This window comes from Jaculus jaculus, chromosome 1 (assembly GCF_020740685.1).
Source record: "Jaculus jaculus isolate mJacJac1 chromosome 1, mJacJac1.mat.Y.cur, whole genome shotgun sequence".
NCBI lineage: Eukaryota > Metazoa > Chordata > Mammalia > Rodentia > Dipodidae > Jaculus > Jaculus jaculus.
The window spans coordinates 1399227-1417858 of record NC_059102.1 but is presented as its reverse complement, the minus strand read 5'-3'; the positions used below and the strand labels follow the sequence as shown (position 1 = coordinate 1417858).

The window sequence follows — 18632 nt, the reverse complement described above, 5'->3', positions numbered from 1 at the left end:
TCACTTTCGCTGCCCATGGCCCTATTCAGATGGGCTTGCAACTGAGTTCCCTGCTTGCAGGCTTCGACCTTGGGGGCTATCTTAGCTCACTGAATGTAGGTTCCATCTGAAGGATTAGGGGTTCCAAAATGGAAGGGGAAGGAGTTAAGGGAGAAAGATTGAAAATCAGAATTACACACCTCTGAGGCCCAGCTGTGTTTGCAGGTAACTCTGCACACTTAGCCCAGCTCTGGGGAGCTAGTGAGTCACCTTGAGACCCAAAAAGCAGTGGCCTTGCAATCTGTCCCTAACTCCAGGGTCTCCAGATCTCAGTTGTATAGCATGGGGTACTCAGGGCACAGCACCCCCTTCTGAAGCCCTTCCAATCCACTTGGAGGCCTGATCCAGCAGGCACAGGTGGCAGCACGTCCTGGAGAGCTGGGTGTGCCTGGAACCTCGGCACTTTGCCCACATAGGCAGGTGCTTCTTAGCTTGGTCACAGGCATGTCTTCACTTCTTTCTTTTAATAGGCCTCTGTGTCCGTCACTGGGAAAGGTCCTCTTGGCCTTGTCCAGGCTGCTCCTACCCATCAGGGAGCACCCGTGCGGGCCTGTGGATCACTTCAGCATGCTCAGCTCAAACCTTTTTTTTTTTCTTTTTTGAAAACGCTAGCTAATTTTAGACTTTACTGGAAGGTTCTAACATCAGTGATTCTGTAGACCCCTCACTCCTATTGCTGATGCTGATGTCTTCCCAAACCTCAGAGCAGGACTCAGAAGAGGCATGCATAGAGGTGCAATACAAGTACCCAAAGGAAGACTGCCCTTCGCCAGCTTCTCCACAGACACCTCGATGACACAAAGTCCTTATGTCTTCTCACGGGCCCTGCTGGTAGTGCTTTTGTCTCCTTAGTTTGTGACCTAATGCCTTTGAGTGGCCCTGGTAACAGTTCTCTCCCTTTTTTGTGACCTGATGCCTTGGAGAAGCGCTGGAGTTCATCTGGATTTGTTTGTTGCTTCTTGGCATTAGTTGGAGGTTTGCATTTGGAGCAGAAATACTCAGAAAGCAATTTTGTATCTTTCTCTGTACATTGGGTTCATGGTGTGCTCCTCCTTGATCCCTTTTTGGGTGGTATGTTTGTCCCCTGCAGTCATGCAGACCTCCCCTCCATAGCCAACCAAGGCCTTATGACAGACCTGCAGCCCACACTGATTTTTATCAGTACCCTTTGTCAGCAGATCTGTAGCAGGACTACTGATGGTGGCCTATCAGGAAGCTTTGTCACCAAGTCCAACTTATCTAAAGCTGCAGCCACTGCTGGTGTCTTACCGGGGCCCTTTGTCACTGATGTCTGCTGGGGCTTGTCTGCGGCAGATCCAGTTGCTGATATCCTTCCAGGGCATCGTCATCAAGTTCATCTTTCTCCACCTAACATTCCTCAAGTTGCCTTTGTCCATCCAAACCAAAACAATGATTTGTTACCTTAAGGGAAAAAAATGAACCTTTTGCCATAGATGAATGTCCCAGTAGAATGATGAAATATATAAGGTAGTGTTCTCCAGGCTGTGGTGTAACTGGGGTCTTGAGGCCCTGCCTGGTGGTGTGGATCCACTCCTCTGACCAGTAGAGATCGTGATGGCTCTGCCACCGAAGTCCTGGCTGTTCGTGTTCTCCAGATGAAGGAGTGTACACCCCTGTTACCTCAGTCACATGGACTCCCTTTTTTAAAAATATTTTTATTTATTTGAGAGTGACAGAGAGAGAAAGAGGCAGAGAGAGAGAGAGAGAGAGAGAGAGAGAGAGAGAGAATGGGCGTGCCAGGGCCTCCAGCCACTGCAAACAAACTCCAGATACGTGCGCCCCCTTGTGCATCTGGCTAACGTGGGTCCTGGGGAATTGAGCCTCGAACCGGGGTCCTTAGGCTTCTCAGGCAAGCGCTTAACCACTAAGCCATCTCTCCAGCCTTGGACTCCCTTTTTTAGAAGCAGACTAAAACAGGTTGTTCCTCAAGTCCTAGACCCTATGAGAGTCTTCCTGTGAGTGTTTGCTCTTTGTCGTTGGAATGATGTCAGGATCATAGCAGCTTTCAAGAGCAGCCTGCTGAGATGCATGCCTTGCTGCTTCACTCATCCTGTGGACTGCATGTGACCTGGTCACTGTGCTCATAATACTGCCTTTTTCCTGGTCCAACATGGCTCTGTTATCTGCATTGAGTATAAGGTTATAGACAGGATTCCACATTCTTTGTTTACTTCATACCATGCCCAACTTTCACTTTTGCCAGCATTTTTTCCCTACTTTCCCCAGTTTTCTCCATCTATATAAAACATTAAACATATCTATATTATGTCATTTCCAAGAATCAAAATATGTGCATAAAACTGGGGTGTAGGTCAGTGGTAGAGTGCTGGCATGCACAAAACCCTGGTTCCATCCTCAGCACTGAAAACATGTGCTCAGTTAGACTTATGTATGTTTTCAGAGCTTGTTATAGTACAAAATAATAAATACCATTTGAATAGGTGGAGATGGCTCGATCCTTAAGAGCTCAATTAGGACTGACTTCTAGGAGCCTGAAGAAGGGCCTGTGGGCCACAAAGCACAGGTTGCAGGATCTGCAGAAGCTGCTCCTCTGAAGGACTGCTCCAGGCTTCTGGCCTTGTGGGAGTATGGCCAGGGAGGGTGCCAAGCAGTCTCAGTGTGTGCTTCTGATGTCTGTAAAAAGTGTGCTTGCTTCTTAAGAAAGAAAAAAAAAAAAACAAAAACAGAATTTCCTAGAGGCTCATATGCTGTGAGATGGACCCATGCAGTCAGTTTACAAGTCTCACCTATGGGAGCTGCTGCAGCAGTAGGGGCACATAAGAACACTGTAGCAGTGGAGGCCAAGAGTGGCAACAGGTGCCCTAGATTAGAGGGCAATCAGTTGCTGGTTGTATTAGTCAGGGTTCTCTAGAGGAACAGAAGTGATAGAATGAATTGTCTTAAGAGGGAATTTATTGGATTAGTTTATGGCAGTCCATCAATAGCAGTTTGCAGGCCTGAGAGTCAAGGAACCTGGTAGCTGCTCAGTCCACGAGGCTGGATGCCTCAGCAGTCCCAATCTAGCACTGAAGGCCTGGAGGTGTCCTGGAAAGCTGCTGGTCTCCATTCCATCCTGGTCTTCAGTCTGTACTGGTCTTCAGTCCACGCTGGTCTTCAGTCCCTGCTGGTCTTAAGTCCACCCTAGTCTTCAGTCCACCCTGGTCTTCAGTCCACTCTGGTCTTCAGTTCACCCTGGTCTTCAGTCCACACTGGTCTTCAGTCCACTCTGGTCTTCAGTTCACCCTGGTCTTCAGTCCACCCTGGTCTTCAGTCCACGCTGGTCTTCAGTCCACGCTGGTCTTCAGTCCACGCTGGTCTTCAGTCCACTCTGGTCTTCAGTTCACCCTGGTCTTCAGTCCACACTGGTCTTCAGTCCACCCTGGTCTTCAGTCCACACTGGTCTTCAGTCCATCCTGGTCTTCATTCCACCCTGGTCTCCAGTCCATGCTGGTCTTCATTCCGCCCTGGTCTCCAGTCCACACTGGCCTTCAGTCCACGCTGGAAGGTAGCAAACAGCAGCCAGGTGGAAGGAAGGATTATTTTCTCCCAGAACTTCCTTAGATCAATTCCCCGGTTGTTGCAGGAACAACCAGCTCCTCCTCCTAGCCCTGTGCCCACCTCAACATAGGAAAAAGACTTTGTATGTCTCCACATACTATAATCAAAGTTCAGAAATAGATGAAATATTCATAAATGATTTGGACATCTAATATATTAAAAGTGGCTGAAAACTGATATGAAGACATCTAAGACCAATACAGAAATGGGCAAAGGTGTTGACAGACACCTTGTGAGAGGGACTGCAAATGCCACCATTGTCATGACATACAGAGATGCCCACCTATTGAGCAGAGCAGTGTGTGCTGTGAATGGTCTCTGCAAAGGTAGTGGTCACTCACTGCCACAACCACCAGCAGCTTCCTGGAGGGGGTGTGTATGCCATGGTATGGCGTGCTGTGTGGCATATGCACATGCATGTGCCCATGCGGTGCCCCTTGCGCTTACCTGTGGCAGGGTGTGCTCACCTGCAGTGGCCAAAACGGGACGTGAGGTGTCCTGCTCTGTTGTTCTTCTACTCATTCTTATTTGAGCCAGCATCTCTTATTGATCCTGGAGCAAGTGAGCGCCAGAGAGTTTCAAGTTTCTGCTCCCTCGTGAGGCTGTAGACATGTGTACTGACACCAAGTTGTTTATATTGGTTCTGGCTATCAAATGGGAGCTGTATCTCAGGCTTGCACAGGAAGTGCTCTTAGCTGCTGAGCCATTGCTCCAGCCCCAGGAAGGTTCATCTTGCATAGAGAAAGGCCATCCAGCCAGCAAGCACTTGCGAACAAAGGTGCATGGTTGTGTATTTCAGTATCAATCGTAGAAACAAACACAAGAACAGAACTAGGGTTGTACATCCATCCTAGGGGCTCTTACAGTTAGCAGGCCCAGAAGATAGAGGCTCCTAGCCTGTGCTGGCTCCTGCAGTAGAGCAGAAGGACACAAGAGGGCGCTGAGGTGCTGTACATGGCCTGGACACTGCTCAGATGGGGCCAATGCTCCAGGAATGGTCACTGTGACCAAGCCTGGGTTGTTACAGTGAGCTTGCAGGGTACCTGCCTGCTCTTTCTATGTCCCTCTGATCCAGAAGTGTGTAGGTTTCATCCTATTTTCATGTTAGTGGAGGCTCTGGCTAAGAAAAGATTTCCATGACTAGATACTGGGTGGGATTCTGGGTCCACTAACCTCTTCAAAAAGACTTTCAGTTTTCTAAGTAACTCTAAAACCAGCAGCTTTGCCCATTACCTTCCAGTCCATTGTGTGGGTCTCCACTGCAATTAGGTGTTTGACATGCCTGTATGAAGCTGGGAGAGCTCCTCCCAGCCACCAACACACCTTTGCCAGTTTTCCCAGGCTTCACAGTCAACTGTTGATTCTTTTTGCTCTTGGAGGACTGGATATTTGGATGCATTTTGCTTGTCTGTGTTTTGCAGTAATAGTAAAGTATGTCTTTGTGGGCTTCTTTCTAAGTAGATACTTTTAATATTTAAAACAAATAGGGGCTGAGAAGATTGCTCAGTGGTTAAAGATGCTTTCTTGTAAAGCCTGCTGACCCAGATTTGATTCTCCAGAACCCATGTAAAGCCAGACACACAAAAGTGGTACATGTATATGGTGATCACTTGTAAGATACTGTGGCATGCTCATGTATACACATGCACACACAAACACAAGTAAAAATGAAGAACATTTTTAAAAATTAGTCTGATTTTAAGAGAAGAACTAACCACCTAGATTTAGTATCATGATTTATTTTTCTGTTGGAAATTCTTTGGAGACTTCTGACTCACTGAAGTATGCTCCCTTTCATAGTCAGCAACTAGGCTGATTCTGCCGTGTGCCAGCCCTGTGCACTGCCAGGGTAGGGGTGGCTATAGGAGAAGGGTGCAGTGGCTCCTGTCCCCCAGATGCCCCTTCCTGGATGCAAGACCCTTCCAAATGCTAGACATGGATGCAGCTAACTGACTATGTGTATAGATGAGGTCCTGGAAAGCCACTCAGGGAAGGGTACAGGTCAGACCATGCCCAACAGTCTGGGTTGAGCTCTAAGTGGATCCTTGCACACTCACCACTGAAGCAGCCCTGGCAGGAGGTTTACCTGCCCCAGGTTTCATGCCTTCCACACTCACTGCTTTTAATCACCTACGAATTCTGACAGTTCTTCAATAGAGACGTGCATGAACACATATGACCACTCATGCACATGTGCACACAGACCAGAAGCTCCCAAGTCCTGGGTTGGCCTGGCTCTCCCTTACCCACTGAAGGCAGCAGGGAGCAGCAGTGACCACATAGCTCTTGTTGCCTTTACCAACATGTTATACCCAGGCCTACCTCCTGGGTATAGACTGCCCAAATCCTCCATGGGTCTCTGAAACAACAGACACTGATAGAGTTGCCATCTAACAGCCCTACAGGAAGCTGTCTTCTGCAGCAGAGGGTGTGGGAGTGAAATAGAAATGGGGACTGTCTAGTCTCAGTTTTGATTTTTAGAATCATTAGAACCAAGTTCCCTCACCTCTGATGTCAGGATGCCACAGGGAAGCTCAGGTTCTATAAAGTAGCCTGGAGGAGGCCTGACCATCCCTAAGCTCTTGCAGTTAAGCACAGGCCAGATGGTGCCCAGCAGGCTGGAGACAGAGTTTTGGGGTGACCAGCCTGGAGCAGCAGGGGTGGCTGTAACCCAGAGGTGGCTAGGGTCGGTCAGCGAGGCTTTGGAGGGAGGCAGAAGAGGTCAGAAGGCTCATTTTCATAGTGACTTTTCTGTCTGCCCGAGTGTCGTGGTCAGCTATAGCAACCTTGAGCTTACCCAGGGTCCTGCACTCTGCACCTTGCCCACCCCAGTCTCTGAGCAGTTTGGTGCCTCTGAGAGAAGTCCAGACTGAGACTTGAGGGTGGAGTGACCACTGACTGAGGTCCAGCACAATGACAGCATTCCCTCTTGACTGTCACTCATTTAGCTCTCAGGGTGAAGAGCTAATACACTTGATGGATTATCCTGTGGGAAGAGCAACTTTTTCTGGACTCCTGGAAACATATTTTTACATTGTCCTAGGTGGCATCAAAAATCCCCTTCATCACGGATCCAACAGACTCCGGGAAGATCTCAGCACATCCTCATGGAAAAATGAAACACCGAAGAGAGAGGTCAAAGAAAATGAGTGCAGGAATGAGGTTGGTCCTGTCCCAGAGCTTAGGGCTCCCCAGCCAGCTCAGTCCCACTCACTCATCAAGGCTTGTACTCACCCACCACGACAGACTGAGTGCCATCATCAGCTTTGCTGTGGGCTTTGGGGATCGGAGGGGGGATAGGGTCAACTAGAAAGAATAGTCTCTGCCCTTGGGCTCCTGTGGTCAACCCCTGCCAGGCAGTCACCAGTACTCAGAAGGTACTTGCCACTTTTCTGCCCCAGCTTGTCCCATGCCTAAACTCAGCTCTCAGGAATATGCCCAGCCTTCCTACCATGGGTACTAGGCATGGCTTCTAAGGGCATGGCAAGAGAAGGATCATGGAAGAGAGGCAGGAGGTCACAGTAGGGGTCTGTTCATGGGTACTTTAGGATTTTCTGATCTAGGATTGCAACTCTGGTCAGGGGGTAGCCTTTGTCATGAGATACCAGGCCAGCTCACTGGCTTATCCTGAGCTCAGGAGAGCACTGGGAATGAGGTGCCAGCCAAGACTGATATGGGGGTGGGGTAAGTGAGAACCCTTAGGACAGCATCGAGGCAACATGGGGTTGCAGAGCATGTGGCAGAGGGCTGACTGGAGTTGGAAAGGTGACATTCAGCCACGGCTGGGATCTTCCCATGGTCTATCAGGGAAAGACATTTAATTTACAGTCAGAGTAGAGCTACCCAGAGTTAGATCCCAATGCTTCATGTTTAAAATCCCAGGCCTCTGAGATTTCTGATTTTAGAGGGTTAGTAAGCCTGTTTTTCCTATAAAAACTGAGACATGCTGCTCTCCAGGTGCCCAGGGGACAGGCACATGAACTTGAGAATGTGGAAGTATTGACTGTGGCCCTGGTGGTTTAGAACTACCAGGAGGGAGTGGGAGACTCCAGCCCCCTGCTCAGCATCTGTAGGGAAAGGCAGGGAGCCACGTGGCAGCCACATGGAGCCTCCGGATGGTGTGTGGGCTTCAGAGAAAAGGCACTCTCACTCTGGTGGAAATGGGGACTGCTAGTTTAGGTCATGTATCCAAGCAGCCAACTGCCCTGTGTCCCAGTGTCTCGCCATTGCTGGGGCTGGAGGAGAAGATCAGGCACCATGTGAGGCAGAGCCGTGCACACAGGAGCTTCCTGGGCACTGACCCACTGCGGGGCATGAAGGTGGCCAAGCAAGACCTGGATACTGTGAGTATTGGTGGCCAACTTAGGAGTGTTTTCCTAGGTGGAAGGGAACTCTGGGCTCTGGCAGAACATGCACCCTCTAACACTGTGTTACCGTGTCTGTATTGTGGGAATCACTAAATCACTCTTGGCCAGAGGACATGGAAGTGTCCCTATGGTACTGACTCTACAGGACTTCATTGGACTAGCATTGCAACTTGGGGCCTGTGGGGACAGAAATGGCGATCACGACTTGGACTGCTCTGCTTGGTCTGTTGGGTCCTTTCTTGAGGCTTTGCACCAAGCAGAGCAGGCTGGGACCCAGGGCTGCCTGGGAGGGAGACAGAGCTCCATGCGGGGCTTGGAGAGCTGCCTGGGTGGTGGCTGTACAGTAGCATATCTGTGAAAGGAAGGTTGAAACTCACAAGAATCTTAAGTATTTTCATCATGGAGCTCCCAAATAGAGCTGGACCCCCAAGCCCCTCCTAGATGCTTACCTAACCATATTCCCATCTCACAGCTAGCCACTACCAACAGCGCCCACCATGTGCCTACTTATTCCTACTTCTGAGATAACATGGCTAGGAAGAGGCCCTTCCTGCCCTGGAAGGAGAGTGCAGCCTGCCCAGCCAGTGGAAGGAAGCAGTAATTTCTGGACACCCATATCCCCATCTCCTCCTGGGTCCCTAGGCTCCCATCTGCCTACGTGCTCTCACACAGCCGCTTGACCCTGAAAAATGTTACTTCATGCTCAGCCTTTCTCAGGTCTATGGAATGACTTCTGCCCACCAGGAAGTTGGCTGTGGAGGGGAGTGCCTCAGTCGGCCTGCTCAGAGTCAGCATCTGGTCTGAGGTCTCCCATGGGAGATAAGGTTTGACTAGGAGCCTTGCCTGTTTCACTTATATCCCTCCCCTTCTCCCCAAAGACCAAGAAGCCGCAGGATGAAATACGGAAATTGAAACTGGATTTGGCCTTGAAAAAAGATCACTCATTTGCAACTTTCACCAGAAGCCTTTTACTTCACCCCCCAGCATCACAGCTTCAAAATATATTTTTTCATAAAAAACACTAGGAAACAGGTATTGGCAACAGTGATGACAAGCATCTCCCACCTTAAGGCGCCACAGTCTCCTATATGGCACAGGGCCTCTCTCCCTGCTGCTCCACAGGCAGAGGTTTGGAGATAGACCTGAGGTCCTTTCTTGAGGCTGTAAAGGGCTTGGCTTCATTAAAAGAAGGAATATAGTCAATAAGCCTTGTCACTCTCACTTCCGTCACCAAGTTTCTGCTGGTGCAGTTGACGTATAAGCCACAGAGGTTTTCTAGTGTTCGTTGACCCAGTGGGACGGGGACTACTGATGAAGTCTTTGTCTACACAGTGCTGGGGCTGGGCACCCATGTTACCCTGTGTTCACCCTTTGCCCTGCACATGGGCAGTAATGCCTGTTCCAGGGCATGCCTCTGTCCCACAGGGTACCTCCCTCCTTACATGTATGTGTTAATATTACATATATGTGTTAATATCTTCATGCTGACTCTTCCCCCCAAGATCCTGCCATGCACTGCATGGCTCCAGTTCTGACGGCTGTGAAATGTGCCAGGCACTGGTATCTAGGACACTGGGAATAGGACCACTCAGCCTTTCTGTCTCTTGTGTTTGTTTTGGTGAAAACTGGCCACTCCTGACTGGACTTGTGACCCCTGGATCCTTGGAGTGTGTGGGTAGAGGACCCCCCTCTTGAATCTGGAGGTAACCCCTCTCCTGGTGGACTCAGGGTATCTGAGTGGAGGTAGCCTCTGTCCCTAGTGAACTGGAGTGTCTGGCGGGGCACCCCTCTTTTGGTAATTTGGGGTGTCTGGGTAGGCACTGCTTTCCTGGGTCCTGCCCTGCTACTGTCTTCTCTTTTCCCAAATATAGCTGTGAAGGAACACATCTCCAGGGAGCATAGGCCCTTTTTGTGGGTTCTTAGTTTCAGCCTTGTAAGTAAAATAATTTAAAAACAGACTGAGAAGGAAGCTTGAGGACCATTTGACTAGAGTTTGAGGGGGGAAAAAAAAAAACAGAGCAGGCAAACTGTAAATCTTTCTACCTGCTGAGAGGTGGGGAGATGGATGAGGGAGAGAGAAGGGCTTTTTGAGTTTGAGATCAGTCTATGAGCAGATGCTTCGGACAGAGTGGGGGAGGGAGGAACACCCAGAGTACTTGGGCAAGCAGGCTGAGGATTTGGGTTAGTACCCAGGAAGGGGACAGAAAGGGAGATAAGAAGCTAAGGCTACTTCGATTAGAACTCAGAAAAGCAGGCAGGCTTGGCAGTAATAATTTACAAGCAACTGTATATAGGGAGGGACTTCTGGGAGTATAAATACATTCTTATATCATTAAGGAAATGATTGTTCTTCCCATCTCCTTAGCATGTCTTTAGGTACATCAGCTTTTCTAAGGTGGTCTTCTCGCCAGGTGATTGATAGACAGATCCAATGGGATGAATTCTCAAAGATGGGTATAATAGTATGTCCTTAAGATGTTTCTCATTTTTCATCATTAGGTATGAATTAACTTTATTTACATATGTGTTCATACTAAAATATTTTTATATTTATAAGATGAGTTGAAAAGAAATAGCCTTTAGGGCTGGAGAGATGGGTTAGCAGTTAAGGTGCATGCCTGCAAAGCCTAAGGACTCAGGTTCAACTCTCCAGGTCCCATGTAAGCTGGATGCACATGGTGGTGCATATATCTGGAGTTCATTTGCAATGGCTAGAGGCCCTGGTATGCCCATTCTCTCTCTCTTCCTTTAATAAATAAAATCCTTTTTTAAAAAGGAGAAAATAAAAGGAAAAGAAACAGCCTTCAATTCTTTACTATTTTCAGGCAATATATCACTGTGTAGTCCAGGCTGGTCTAAAACTTGAGATCTTCTTGCCTATGCTTCCCAAGTACTAAAAATACAGGTGTGTACCACTAGACCCTCACTTCCATAATAACACCCCCCTTTTTTTTCAAGTAGGCTTGAGTTCAAGAGCCTTTTAATTTTTTTTTTTTTTACTTTTTTTTGGTTTTTGAGGTAGGGTCTCTCACTCTAGCTCAGGCTGACCTGGATTTCACTATGTCTTCTCAGGCTGGCCTCGAACTTATGGTGATCCTCCTACCTCTGCCTCCCAAGTGCTGGGATTAAAGGTGTGCGCCACCATGCCAGGCCAAGGCTCTTTTATTTTTAACTTTTTATTGACAACTTCCATACCATGATCAAAATCTGTCTTTTTTTTCAAATTTTTATTAACAACTTCCATGATTATAAAGAATATCCCATGGTAATACCTCCCTCCCCCTACTTTCCCCTTTGAAACTCCATTCTCCATCATATCCCCTCCCCATGTCAGTCAGTCTCTCTTTTATTTTGATGTCATCATCTTTTCCTCCTATTATGATGGTCTTGTGTAGGTAGTGTCAGGCACTGTGAGGTCATGGATATCCAGGCCATTTTGTGTCTGGAGAAGCACATTATAAGGAGTCCTATCCTTCCTTTGGCTCTTACATTCTTTCCACCACCTCTTCCCCATTAGACCCTGAGCCTTGGAAGGTGTGATAGATACTGCAGTGCTGAGCACTCCTGTCACTTCTTCTCAGCACCATGATGTCTTCTGAGACATCCCAAGGTCACTGCCATCTGAAATGAGAAGATTCTCTAACCAAAAGTGAGAGTAGCATTAATATATGGGTATAAACATTAAGAGAAGTGCTTACTGGGCAGTTTGATAAGCATAGTATATACATTTAACCAGACAGCAGCAGATGTTACAACGCTAGGGCTCATGACTAACCCTGTTTTAAGTTTTCAGTATCAGGGATGTATTCCCTCCCATGGAGCAGGCCTCCAGTTAAATTAGAGGGCAGTTGGTTTTCACCATGACAGATGTGCCACTGTTGCGCCCATTGGCTCATTTGGCCTGGCTGGCCAAATATAAGGCTTGCAGTGTCCACTGTTGAGTATCTTCACTGGTGATTTTTCTTTCTCCCATTGAACTGCATACAGAATGGCTTCTTCTAGCTTTCTGTCAGCTGGTCTACATGGAGGAGGTTATCAGCTCAGTTCCAACAGGATTTCTCAGTGGACTTGCAGCCCAAGTATATGGAGTCTTCAGCAATAGGGTCTTACCATCTATTTCCAGTGGGAAACCAAGGGCCTCGGAAATGGCCTATCATGTTTTGGGGGCCTCAGGGACTTCCCTGGCCAACAACTCACTGGAAAGTTCTTTTTTTCCCTTAACATAGGGTCTCATATAACCCAAGCCAGTCCTGAATTCCTGATCTTTGTACTTCAGTCTCAGCACTTGGATGGCTGGCAGGCACCATCTCCAGGGAGTGTGGCACAGGGCCAACCCTACCACTGGAGCTTCTCCCCTGGCCCAAGAGTATGCCTTCATGGTCTTGTGTTTTGGGAGTTTAGTGTGTCATGACCCCACCCAGAGTCAGAGACATGACTCAGATCTTATTCCTTTAACCAAAAATCATGTCACATGGTAGATTAAAGAGAAGAAAAATCAAACATAACCCTATAAAGTAATCATGCCTAACCAGGATGAACCGGCTTTCCCTTAATGGGCAAAACCCTGTCACCTCCACCTCCCTTTCATACGGTATTTCAAATGGTAAAGTGTGTATGTGTGTGTGTGGGGGGGGGGGGGGATTGTGATCTTTCCCTTTAGTGAAAAGTTGATTTGTTAATAGGAAAAAGGGAGGTGAGTTCCCAAGTAATCATGGGGGCGGGGCCATCCTCCATGGCCTCCTAGTGTGCTAAGTGCCTGGCTAGCTACCTGACGAGCAAAGCTAACGTGGGGATTGGTCCATCTGGATTTTCTGGGATGTCTTCCTTCTCTGGCCAGCTACCTTGGGACCGAGTGTATGGTGGGGGGGGGGGGGGGCAGAGAGCCATAGCTGGGCCAACTTAGGAACCAGCAGTAGTGCCCAGTCCTTGGAATTGTTGAATGGTTGGCAGACAGTCCAGAGGACCTGATGACGGTAGCCACCAACCCTGGGCCACCCTTACAGGTAGCTTCCTTGAGGCAGGATGAGCCATGGACAGAGAACACCCACAGGATAAAAAAGGGAAAGGTCAGGCTGGAGAGATGGCTAAGTGGTTAAGACACTTGCCTGTGAAGCCTAAGCAATTCTCAAGTACCCACATAAACCAGATGCACATGGTGGCGTATGAATCAGGAGTTGTTGTTTACAGTGACTGGAGGCCCTGGTATGCCCTTGTTCTTCCCCGCTCAAATAAAAAAATGAAAAAAATTGTAAAGAAAGGGCAAGGTCAAGGGACCCAGAGAAGGATCTGTTTCTTTCCTGACCTTGGGGACACCATGCCAGGTCATGGTAGGGGCCGGCTGAGGACACTATCTCCAGAGAACAAATGGTCTAGCACAAGGGTCTATGCCTCCTTCCCTGACCAGGACAGCCTGGCTCCCATGGCTGCTCTGTCCCATAGTGAGCATGGGTGGGGGAGCTTCTCCACACCCAAGAGGGCAGCTAGCTAGGGCAAGAGTTCGCCAGGTATCAGGACATAGAAGCAAGTCCCAGTGGGCTCTGGGGTGCATGGATAGAGATGGAATGCGAGCAAACCTACAGTGGGGGTTCTGAGTAGATGTGGACCCCAAAGGGACCTGTGTCATGACCAAAGATGCCTTGTTCTTGAGGCACTGGTGATGTCTACAGGTGCTAGATCTGTCTGTGGCTCTTCGGACTGGTCCTGTAGATGATTTTTTGTTCCTCAGGTATAGCAGGTGCGGAAATGGGCAGAGTCCACTAGGGGCAGGGCAGGCCATGAGCCTGCATCTTCTGGGTTGGGAAAGACCTGTGCCTGGCTGTGAAGAGCTGTTGAGGGCCTGGGGAAGCCCATGGCCAGAAAGGAAGCTGAGAGGAAGTGCCTTGTCCTAGGCCGAGGACTTCCATATAGGAGCCAGCAGGTGGGCTGCAAGGAACCAAGGGCTATCCTCCCTTGAGCTATGACCCTCCCACACCTAGCTTTCTCTGAAAGCCCTGAGGCTACTGCCTGCAGGACCCATAGCTTGCTATGGAGAAAAAGGTAGGCTCTGAGACTAGCTCCTCCTGGCTGGTGACAAGGGAGACCTAGAAGAGCCACTTCCAAGGTCAGCCAGCTCTGGCCAAGACCAGCCACCTCTCTGCAGCCTTGGGTTTTATAGACAAATCTGTGGCCACCAGGAGGCAGCTTAGGGACCCCTGGCTGGGCTGGCATAATATCACTGTTCCCATTTGACAGAGGAGCTTACTGAGGCACAGAGGGAGTGGGCATAAGGCAAAACAGAAAGGGAAAATTCAGGGTCTTGGTCATCCTTTCCCAGATGCAAAGATGAAATTTTGTGGGAATCTCAAACTTCTATTATGGTAAATCACCCTAACCTCTATGAGCCTTTGTAACCCAGGGCTTCACCTTATCAGCTACAATCCTACCCTCAGCACCAGGAACCACCCAGACTCTTATTTATTTTTATTTTGGTTTTTCAAGGTAGGGTCTCAGTCTAACCCAGGTTGACCTGGAATTCTCTATGTAGTCTCAGGCTGGCCTCAAATTCACGGCGATCCTCCTACCTCAGCCTGTTAAAGGCATGCCTTTGCCATGCCAGGCGACTCTCTCTTACGAAGCCCACATGGCCGGGCATGGTGGCACACGCCTTTAATCCCAGTACTCGGGAGGCAGAGGTAGGAGGATCGCCATGAGTTCAAGGCCACCCTGAGACTATATAATGAATTCCAGGTCAGCCTGGGCGAGAGTGAGATCCTAGCTTGAAAAAAAAAAAAAAGAAGAAGAAGAAGAAGCCCATACACATGGTTGGGTGTGTCTTAGTGCCTTTCTACTAACTCTTCCCCTCCCCTTGATATTAAATCTCTTAATAAATTCCAACTCGCTTCACAGGCACTCATCCTGAAATTCTTCTCTGTGGTGCAGTCAAGAATGCCACCTTCACCTGAGTGCAGGTCAGGCTGTTGGAGGTGGCAGCATGGGGCAGTCTTCTGTCTGTACCTCACTGCTGCTGGAAGGCAGACCCCATGGGCAGAGGTCTGTGAAGTCTGGCCCAGAGTTCATGCCCATAGTGGTGTTTTGCTAGTTTCTACTGTCAGCTGCCCTTGAGGCATCCCTCGGGGAGAGCCTAGGATTGTCCTCCAGTGGGGGTAAGCATGCTGCAGGCAGCTTCTGCTGGAGGTCTGATAGAACAGAGCCAGCTACAGATCCAAACTCCAAGGGCTTTGGTTGGAACAGCACAAAATGGGCCCCTACTGAAATTGGAATTTTGGAGTTCCTTACTAATACACCAGTAAATTTAGGGTACCCCAGATTCTTATGAATTTAAATAATTACAATCCATAGACCAGAGGGTAAGGATTAGAGAGACATTATTAGATTAAGAGAGGAAAGAGAAGTGCAGAGAGCTCCTGCTGTGTGGAGGGCAGTGATAGAGGGTTTGTGGGGGGTCCAGGAAAGTCCTTGTACCCAGACTCTTAGTTTGTGTCTGCTTTTAATCAGATAATTGGATAAAATAAGACTGAGGGCTGGAGAGATGGCTTAGAAGTTGAGGTGCTTGCCTGAAAAGCCCAAGGACCCAGGTTCTATCCCCCAGGACCCACATAAGCCAGATGCACAAGGGGTGCACACATCTAGAGTTCATTTGCAGAGGCTGGAGGCCCTAATGTGCCCATTCAATATCTGCCTCTTTCTCTTTCAAATAAATAAAGTTAAAATATTTAAAAAATAAGACCGAGAAGGATAATTATATTTAGGGAAGTACAAAATCAAGAAAAGGAAAACATACATCCTACCTGGTCTGAGAGCCTGCATGGTGGACCTGGAAGGAGAGAGGAAGGAAAAGAAAGTACAGAGCTCCTGCCATGGGAAGGACAGGAGGGGTAGAGAGCCCGTGTGTGAGAGTAAGCGGGGTGGGGGTGTCTCCTTGTTTCAGTCCAGCTGGGCCAAGATGAGGGAACCTTACCAGAACTTCAAAGTTCAGGAACCAGCCAAGAGAGCTTGCCTTCCCGTAGTAAACATATTTATAACCTTATGGTGTTGGGCCCTACCTGTTGGCTCAGGCGAGAGACAGCCGATTAATTGGTCTGGGCTAAAGGCTGGCTCAGGAAGAGGCCAGCCATGACACCAAGTTCTGGGGGCTGAACTTGACCAACTTGACAGGATTAGATTTAAATTTTAGAATAGGGGACTTCCCAAGAGGGGCTTGTTTGTGGAAGTAAAATCATCCTTTGATCTCTAACAAAGTAGAGACTGCATGGATAAGCCCAAAGACATTTCTGCTTCTACTTTCAAGGGTCCAGTCGCCCTCAACTACCTAACAAAGGCACCTCACTCCCTCTCAGCAGAAGAGGGTAGAGAGCCCACATGAGAATAGGGGTGCAGAGACCCTCTCTGTCTCAGCCCAGCCGGAAGCTTACCAGCACTGAGAGTTGAGGAGCCAGTCAAGAGACAGTGTGTCCCCTGGAACACTTCTGTTTATAACCTTATGGTGGTGGGTTTGGTCTGGGATAGGGGCTGGCTCAAGAAGGGGCCAGCCATGATACCAAGTTCTAGGGGCTGAACTTTTAACCAACCACACTGTCAGGATTAGATTTAAATTCTAGGAAAGGGGAACTCCCTCCCAGGAGGGGATGTGGTTGTTTGTGGAAAAACAGATCTAGGGAACTCCTTTGGTTATGAGATAAGGAGAAGTAAGCTTCTCTGATCTCTAGCAAATCAGAGACAGGGCAGACAAGGACATTCCTGCCTTTACTTTTGGGGGCCCAGTCACCCTAACTGCCTCACTGCCCCGGAGAATGCTACAAGCCTGTCACCCAGGCCAACCTCAGAAAAGCATGGACTCTAAAGCTGGGGAGGCCTAATGTGCTCCAGCGCCTCGCTCTGCACATGGCTGCCCAGTGAACCAGCCTCTAGGCCCTGCATCTCACTTGCTTCATCCTGACCTGCCCTGGCACAAGGCCTGCCACAGGTACCTGGGTTCCAGTGTAGGGCCTACCCCTCTGGCCTTTGGGAAACCCTGGTCTCGGATCTGGGCTGTGCAAGGTCTCCATTCAGACTAGGTCCCCATGATTCCGTCTCAGGAGAGTCAGTTGTGTCAAAGCCAGGCCCTGCTGAGGGCCAACAGGACTGGTGAGGCAGAGGAAAGGCCAGGTATGCATGTGCATTTTATGTCAGTAGCTGCCTGGTCAGATGACCCTGGGACAGGCCATGGCAGCATTTTCAGGCATGGGATGGGGGAGGGGACTGTGCATCTCCCCATAGTTATGTAGTTTGGTCAGCAAGACTCAGAAGGGCAGCGCTGCACCTAGTGCCTGCAAAAAGATGAGTCACTCTGCAAGACAGTGTTGGGCACAAGACTGGTGGAAAATGGGGGTCAGGCAGCTCTGGAGGGTGAATTCTGGGGACCGTCCAGAGCTGCTGCTGCCTTCCTCCCCTTCCAGCTATATGAAGAAATTCTTGGTCAGCCCCTTGGCTCCTCCTCCTCCTCAGCCACACCCTTTCAAGCCTGTGGCCTTCCCCATCCTGTCAGCTCCTGGTCACCAGGCTGAAAGAGCCTCCTGAGAGCTTGGTAGCTTTTTGTCCTCTGCATCATCACCTACCCCCAAAGTCCATCTGACCAGCATGGCAGCCCTGCCAGACAACAGCCCATGTCTTCCACATATCTAGAGGAGGTAACTACAGCTTTGGGAGTAAAGGCTTGGGTGGGGGGCGGGTAAGGATTTTGTGGGCAATGTCTAGAGACCTAGGGAGGGGTCTCCTTTGGGAGGGCACCCACAGAATTGTCTAGCTCCAAGCAGTGATGCATACAGCATAGGGTATGATCCAAGGATCTCATATCAGGATAGCCAGCTGAAGCAGAGGCGAGGAGCACACAGGCCTGCTGCCCAACCCAGGAGCAAAAATGAGGGGCAGGTGGGGGAGGCACCCAGGACAACTGGGACCTAGGAGACAGCCGGGGCCACTTTCAACCAGGGACTCTGGAAACTTCCCTATCCAACTAGAGACTGGGAGGAGCCTTTCAGAGCAGTGGGTGGAGCTGGGACGGTGGTGGTAAGGCTGGGAAAGGCCACCATTCAAATGGCAAAGCCATCTCCTTGCCCACTTCCTAACAGAGAACAAGTTTTTTAAAATGGCTTCCAAGTCGGTTTAAAAGTAGAGTAAGTGCCTGGCAGGCAGAAAGAGGTGCAGGCAAAATGCCCTTGCGCTGTCCTCCTCAGCTCTGAGACTGCCAGGTGCAGGCTAGGCCCCTACCTCTTCTCTTGTGTGCCAATTGGACTTCATGACATCTCATTCTGCCCAGATCCCCAATAAATCCTCAGGTATATCACTTTCCTGAGACACCTCACAGTTATCAAGATGTCCCTTCCTTACACAACAGGTCAACATCTTAAAATGTGTCCCTATGTCCACATCAGAGTTTGGCATCTAGCACACTCCCCATACAGCAAGCTGGGCCCCTGGGGAGGGCGCCTGCCTGTTCAAGCAGCTTTCCCGATTGATTGCCTCTTCACGCATAGCGTCCTATTGACAGGTGCCTGGTGCCAACTATTCAGCTCTCACCGCCCCCCCCACCCAGGTCTGTCCTCAGTGACTTAGGCACCTCAGGCATGGAAGGACAGGGGCTCAGTTGGCACCTGGGCCGAGGACAGCCTC

General features: G+C 49.4%; 1 protein-coding gene across 5 annotated transcripts in view; it reads left to right on the top strand.

The window, feature by feature from the left end:
• Nucleotides 1-18632, top strand: part of LOC101612920 (PWWP domain-containing protein 2B) — a 76179-nt gene that overhangs the window by 32894 nt on the left and 24653 nt on the right. For 2 of the 5 annotated variants that reach the window (XM_045141669.1, XM_045141668.1), the window contains one exon: nt 6662-6780. In XM_045141669.1, the coding sequence (XP_044997604.1) occupies nt 6662-6780 (119 nt within the window). Of the gene's footprint in view, nt 1-651; nt 752-6661; nt 6781-7834; nt 7962-8457; nt 8524-8863; nt 9070-18632 lie in introns of those variants that run through there. The other 3 variants (XM_045141672.1, XM_045141673.1, XM_045141674.1) reach the window with 3 other exon arrangements.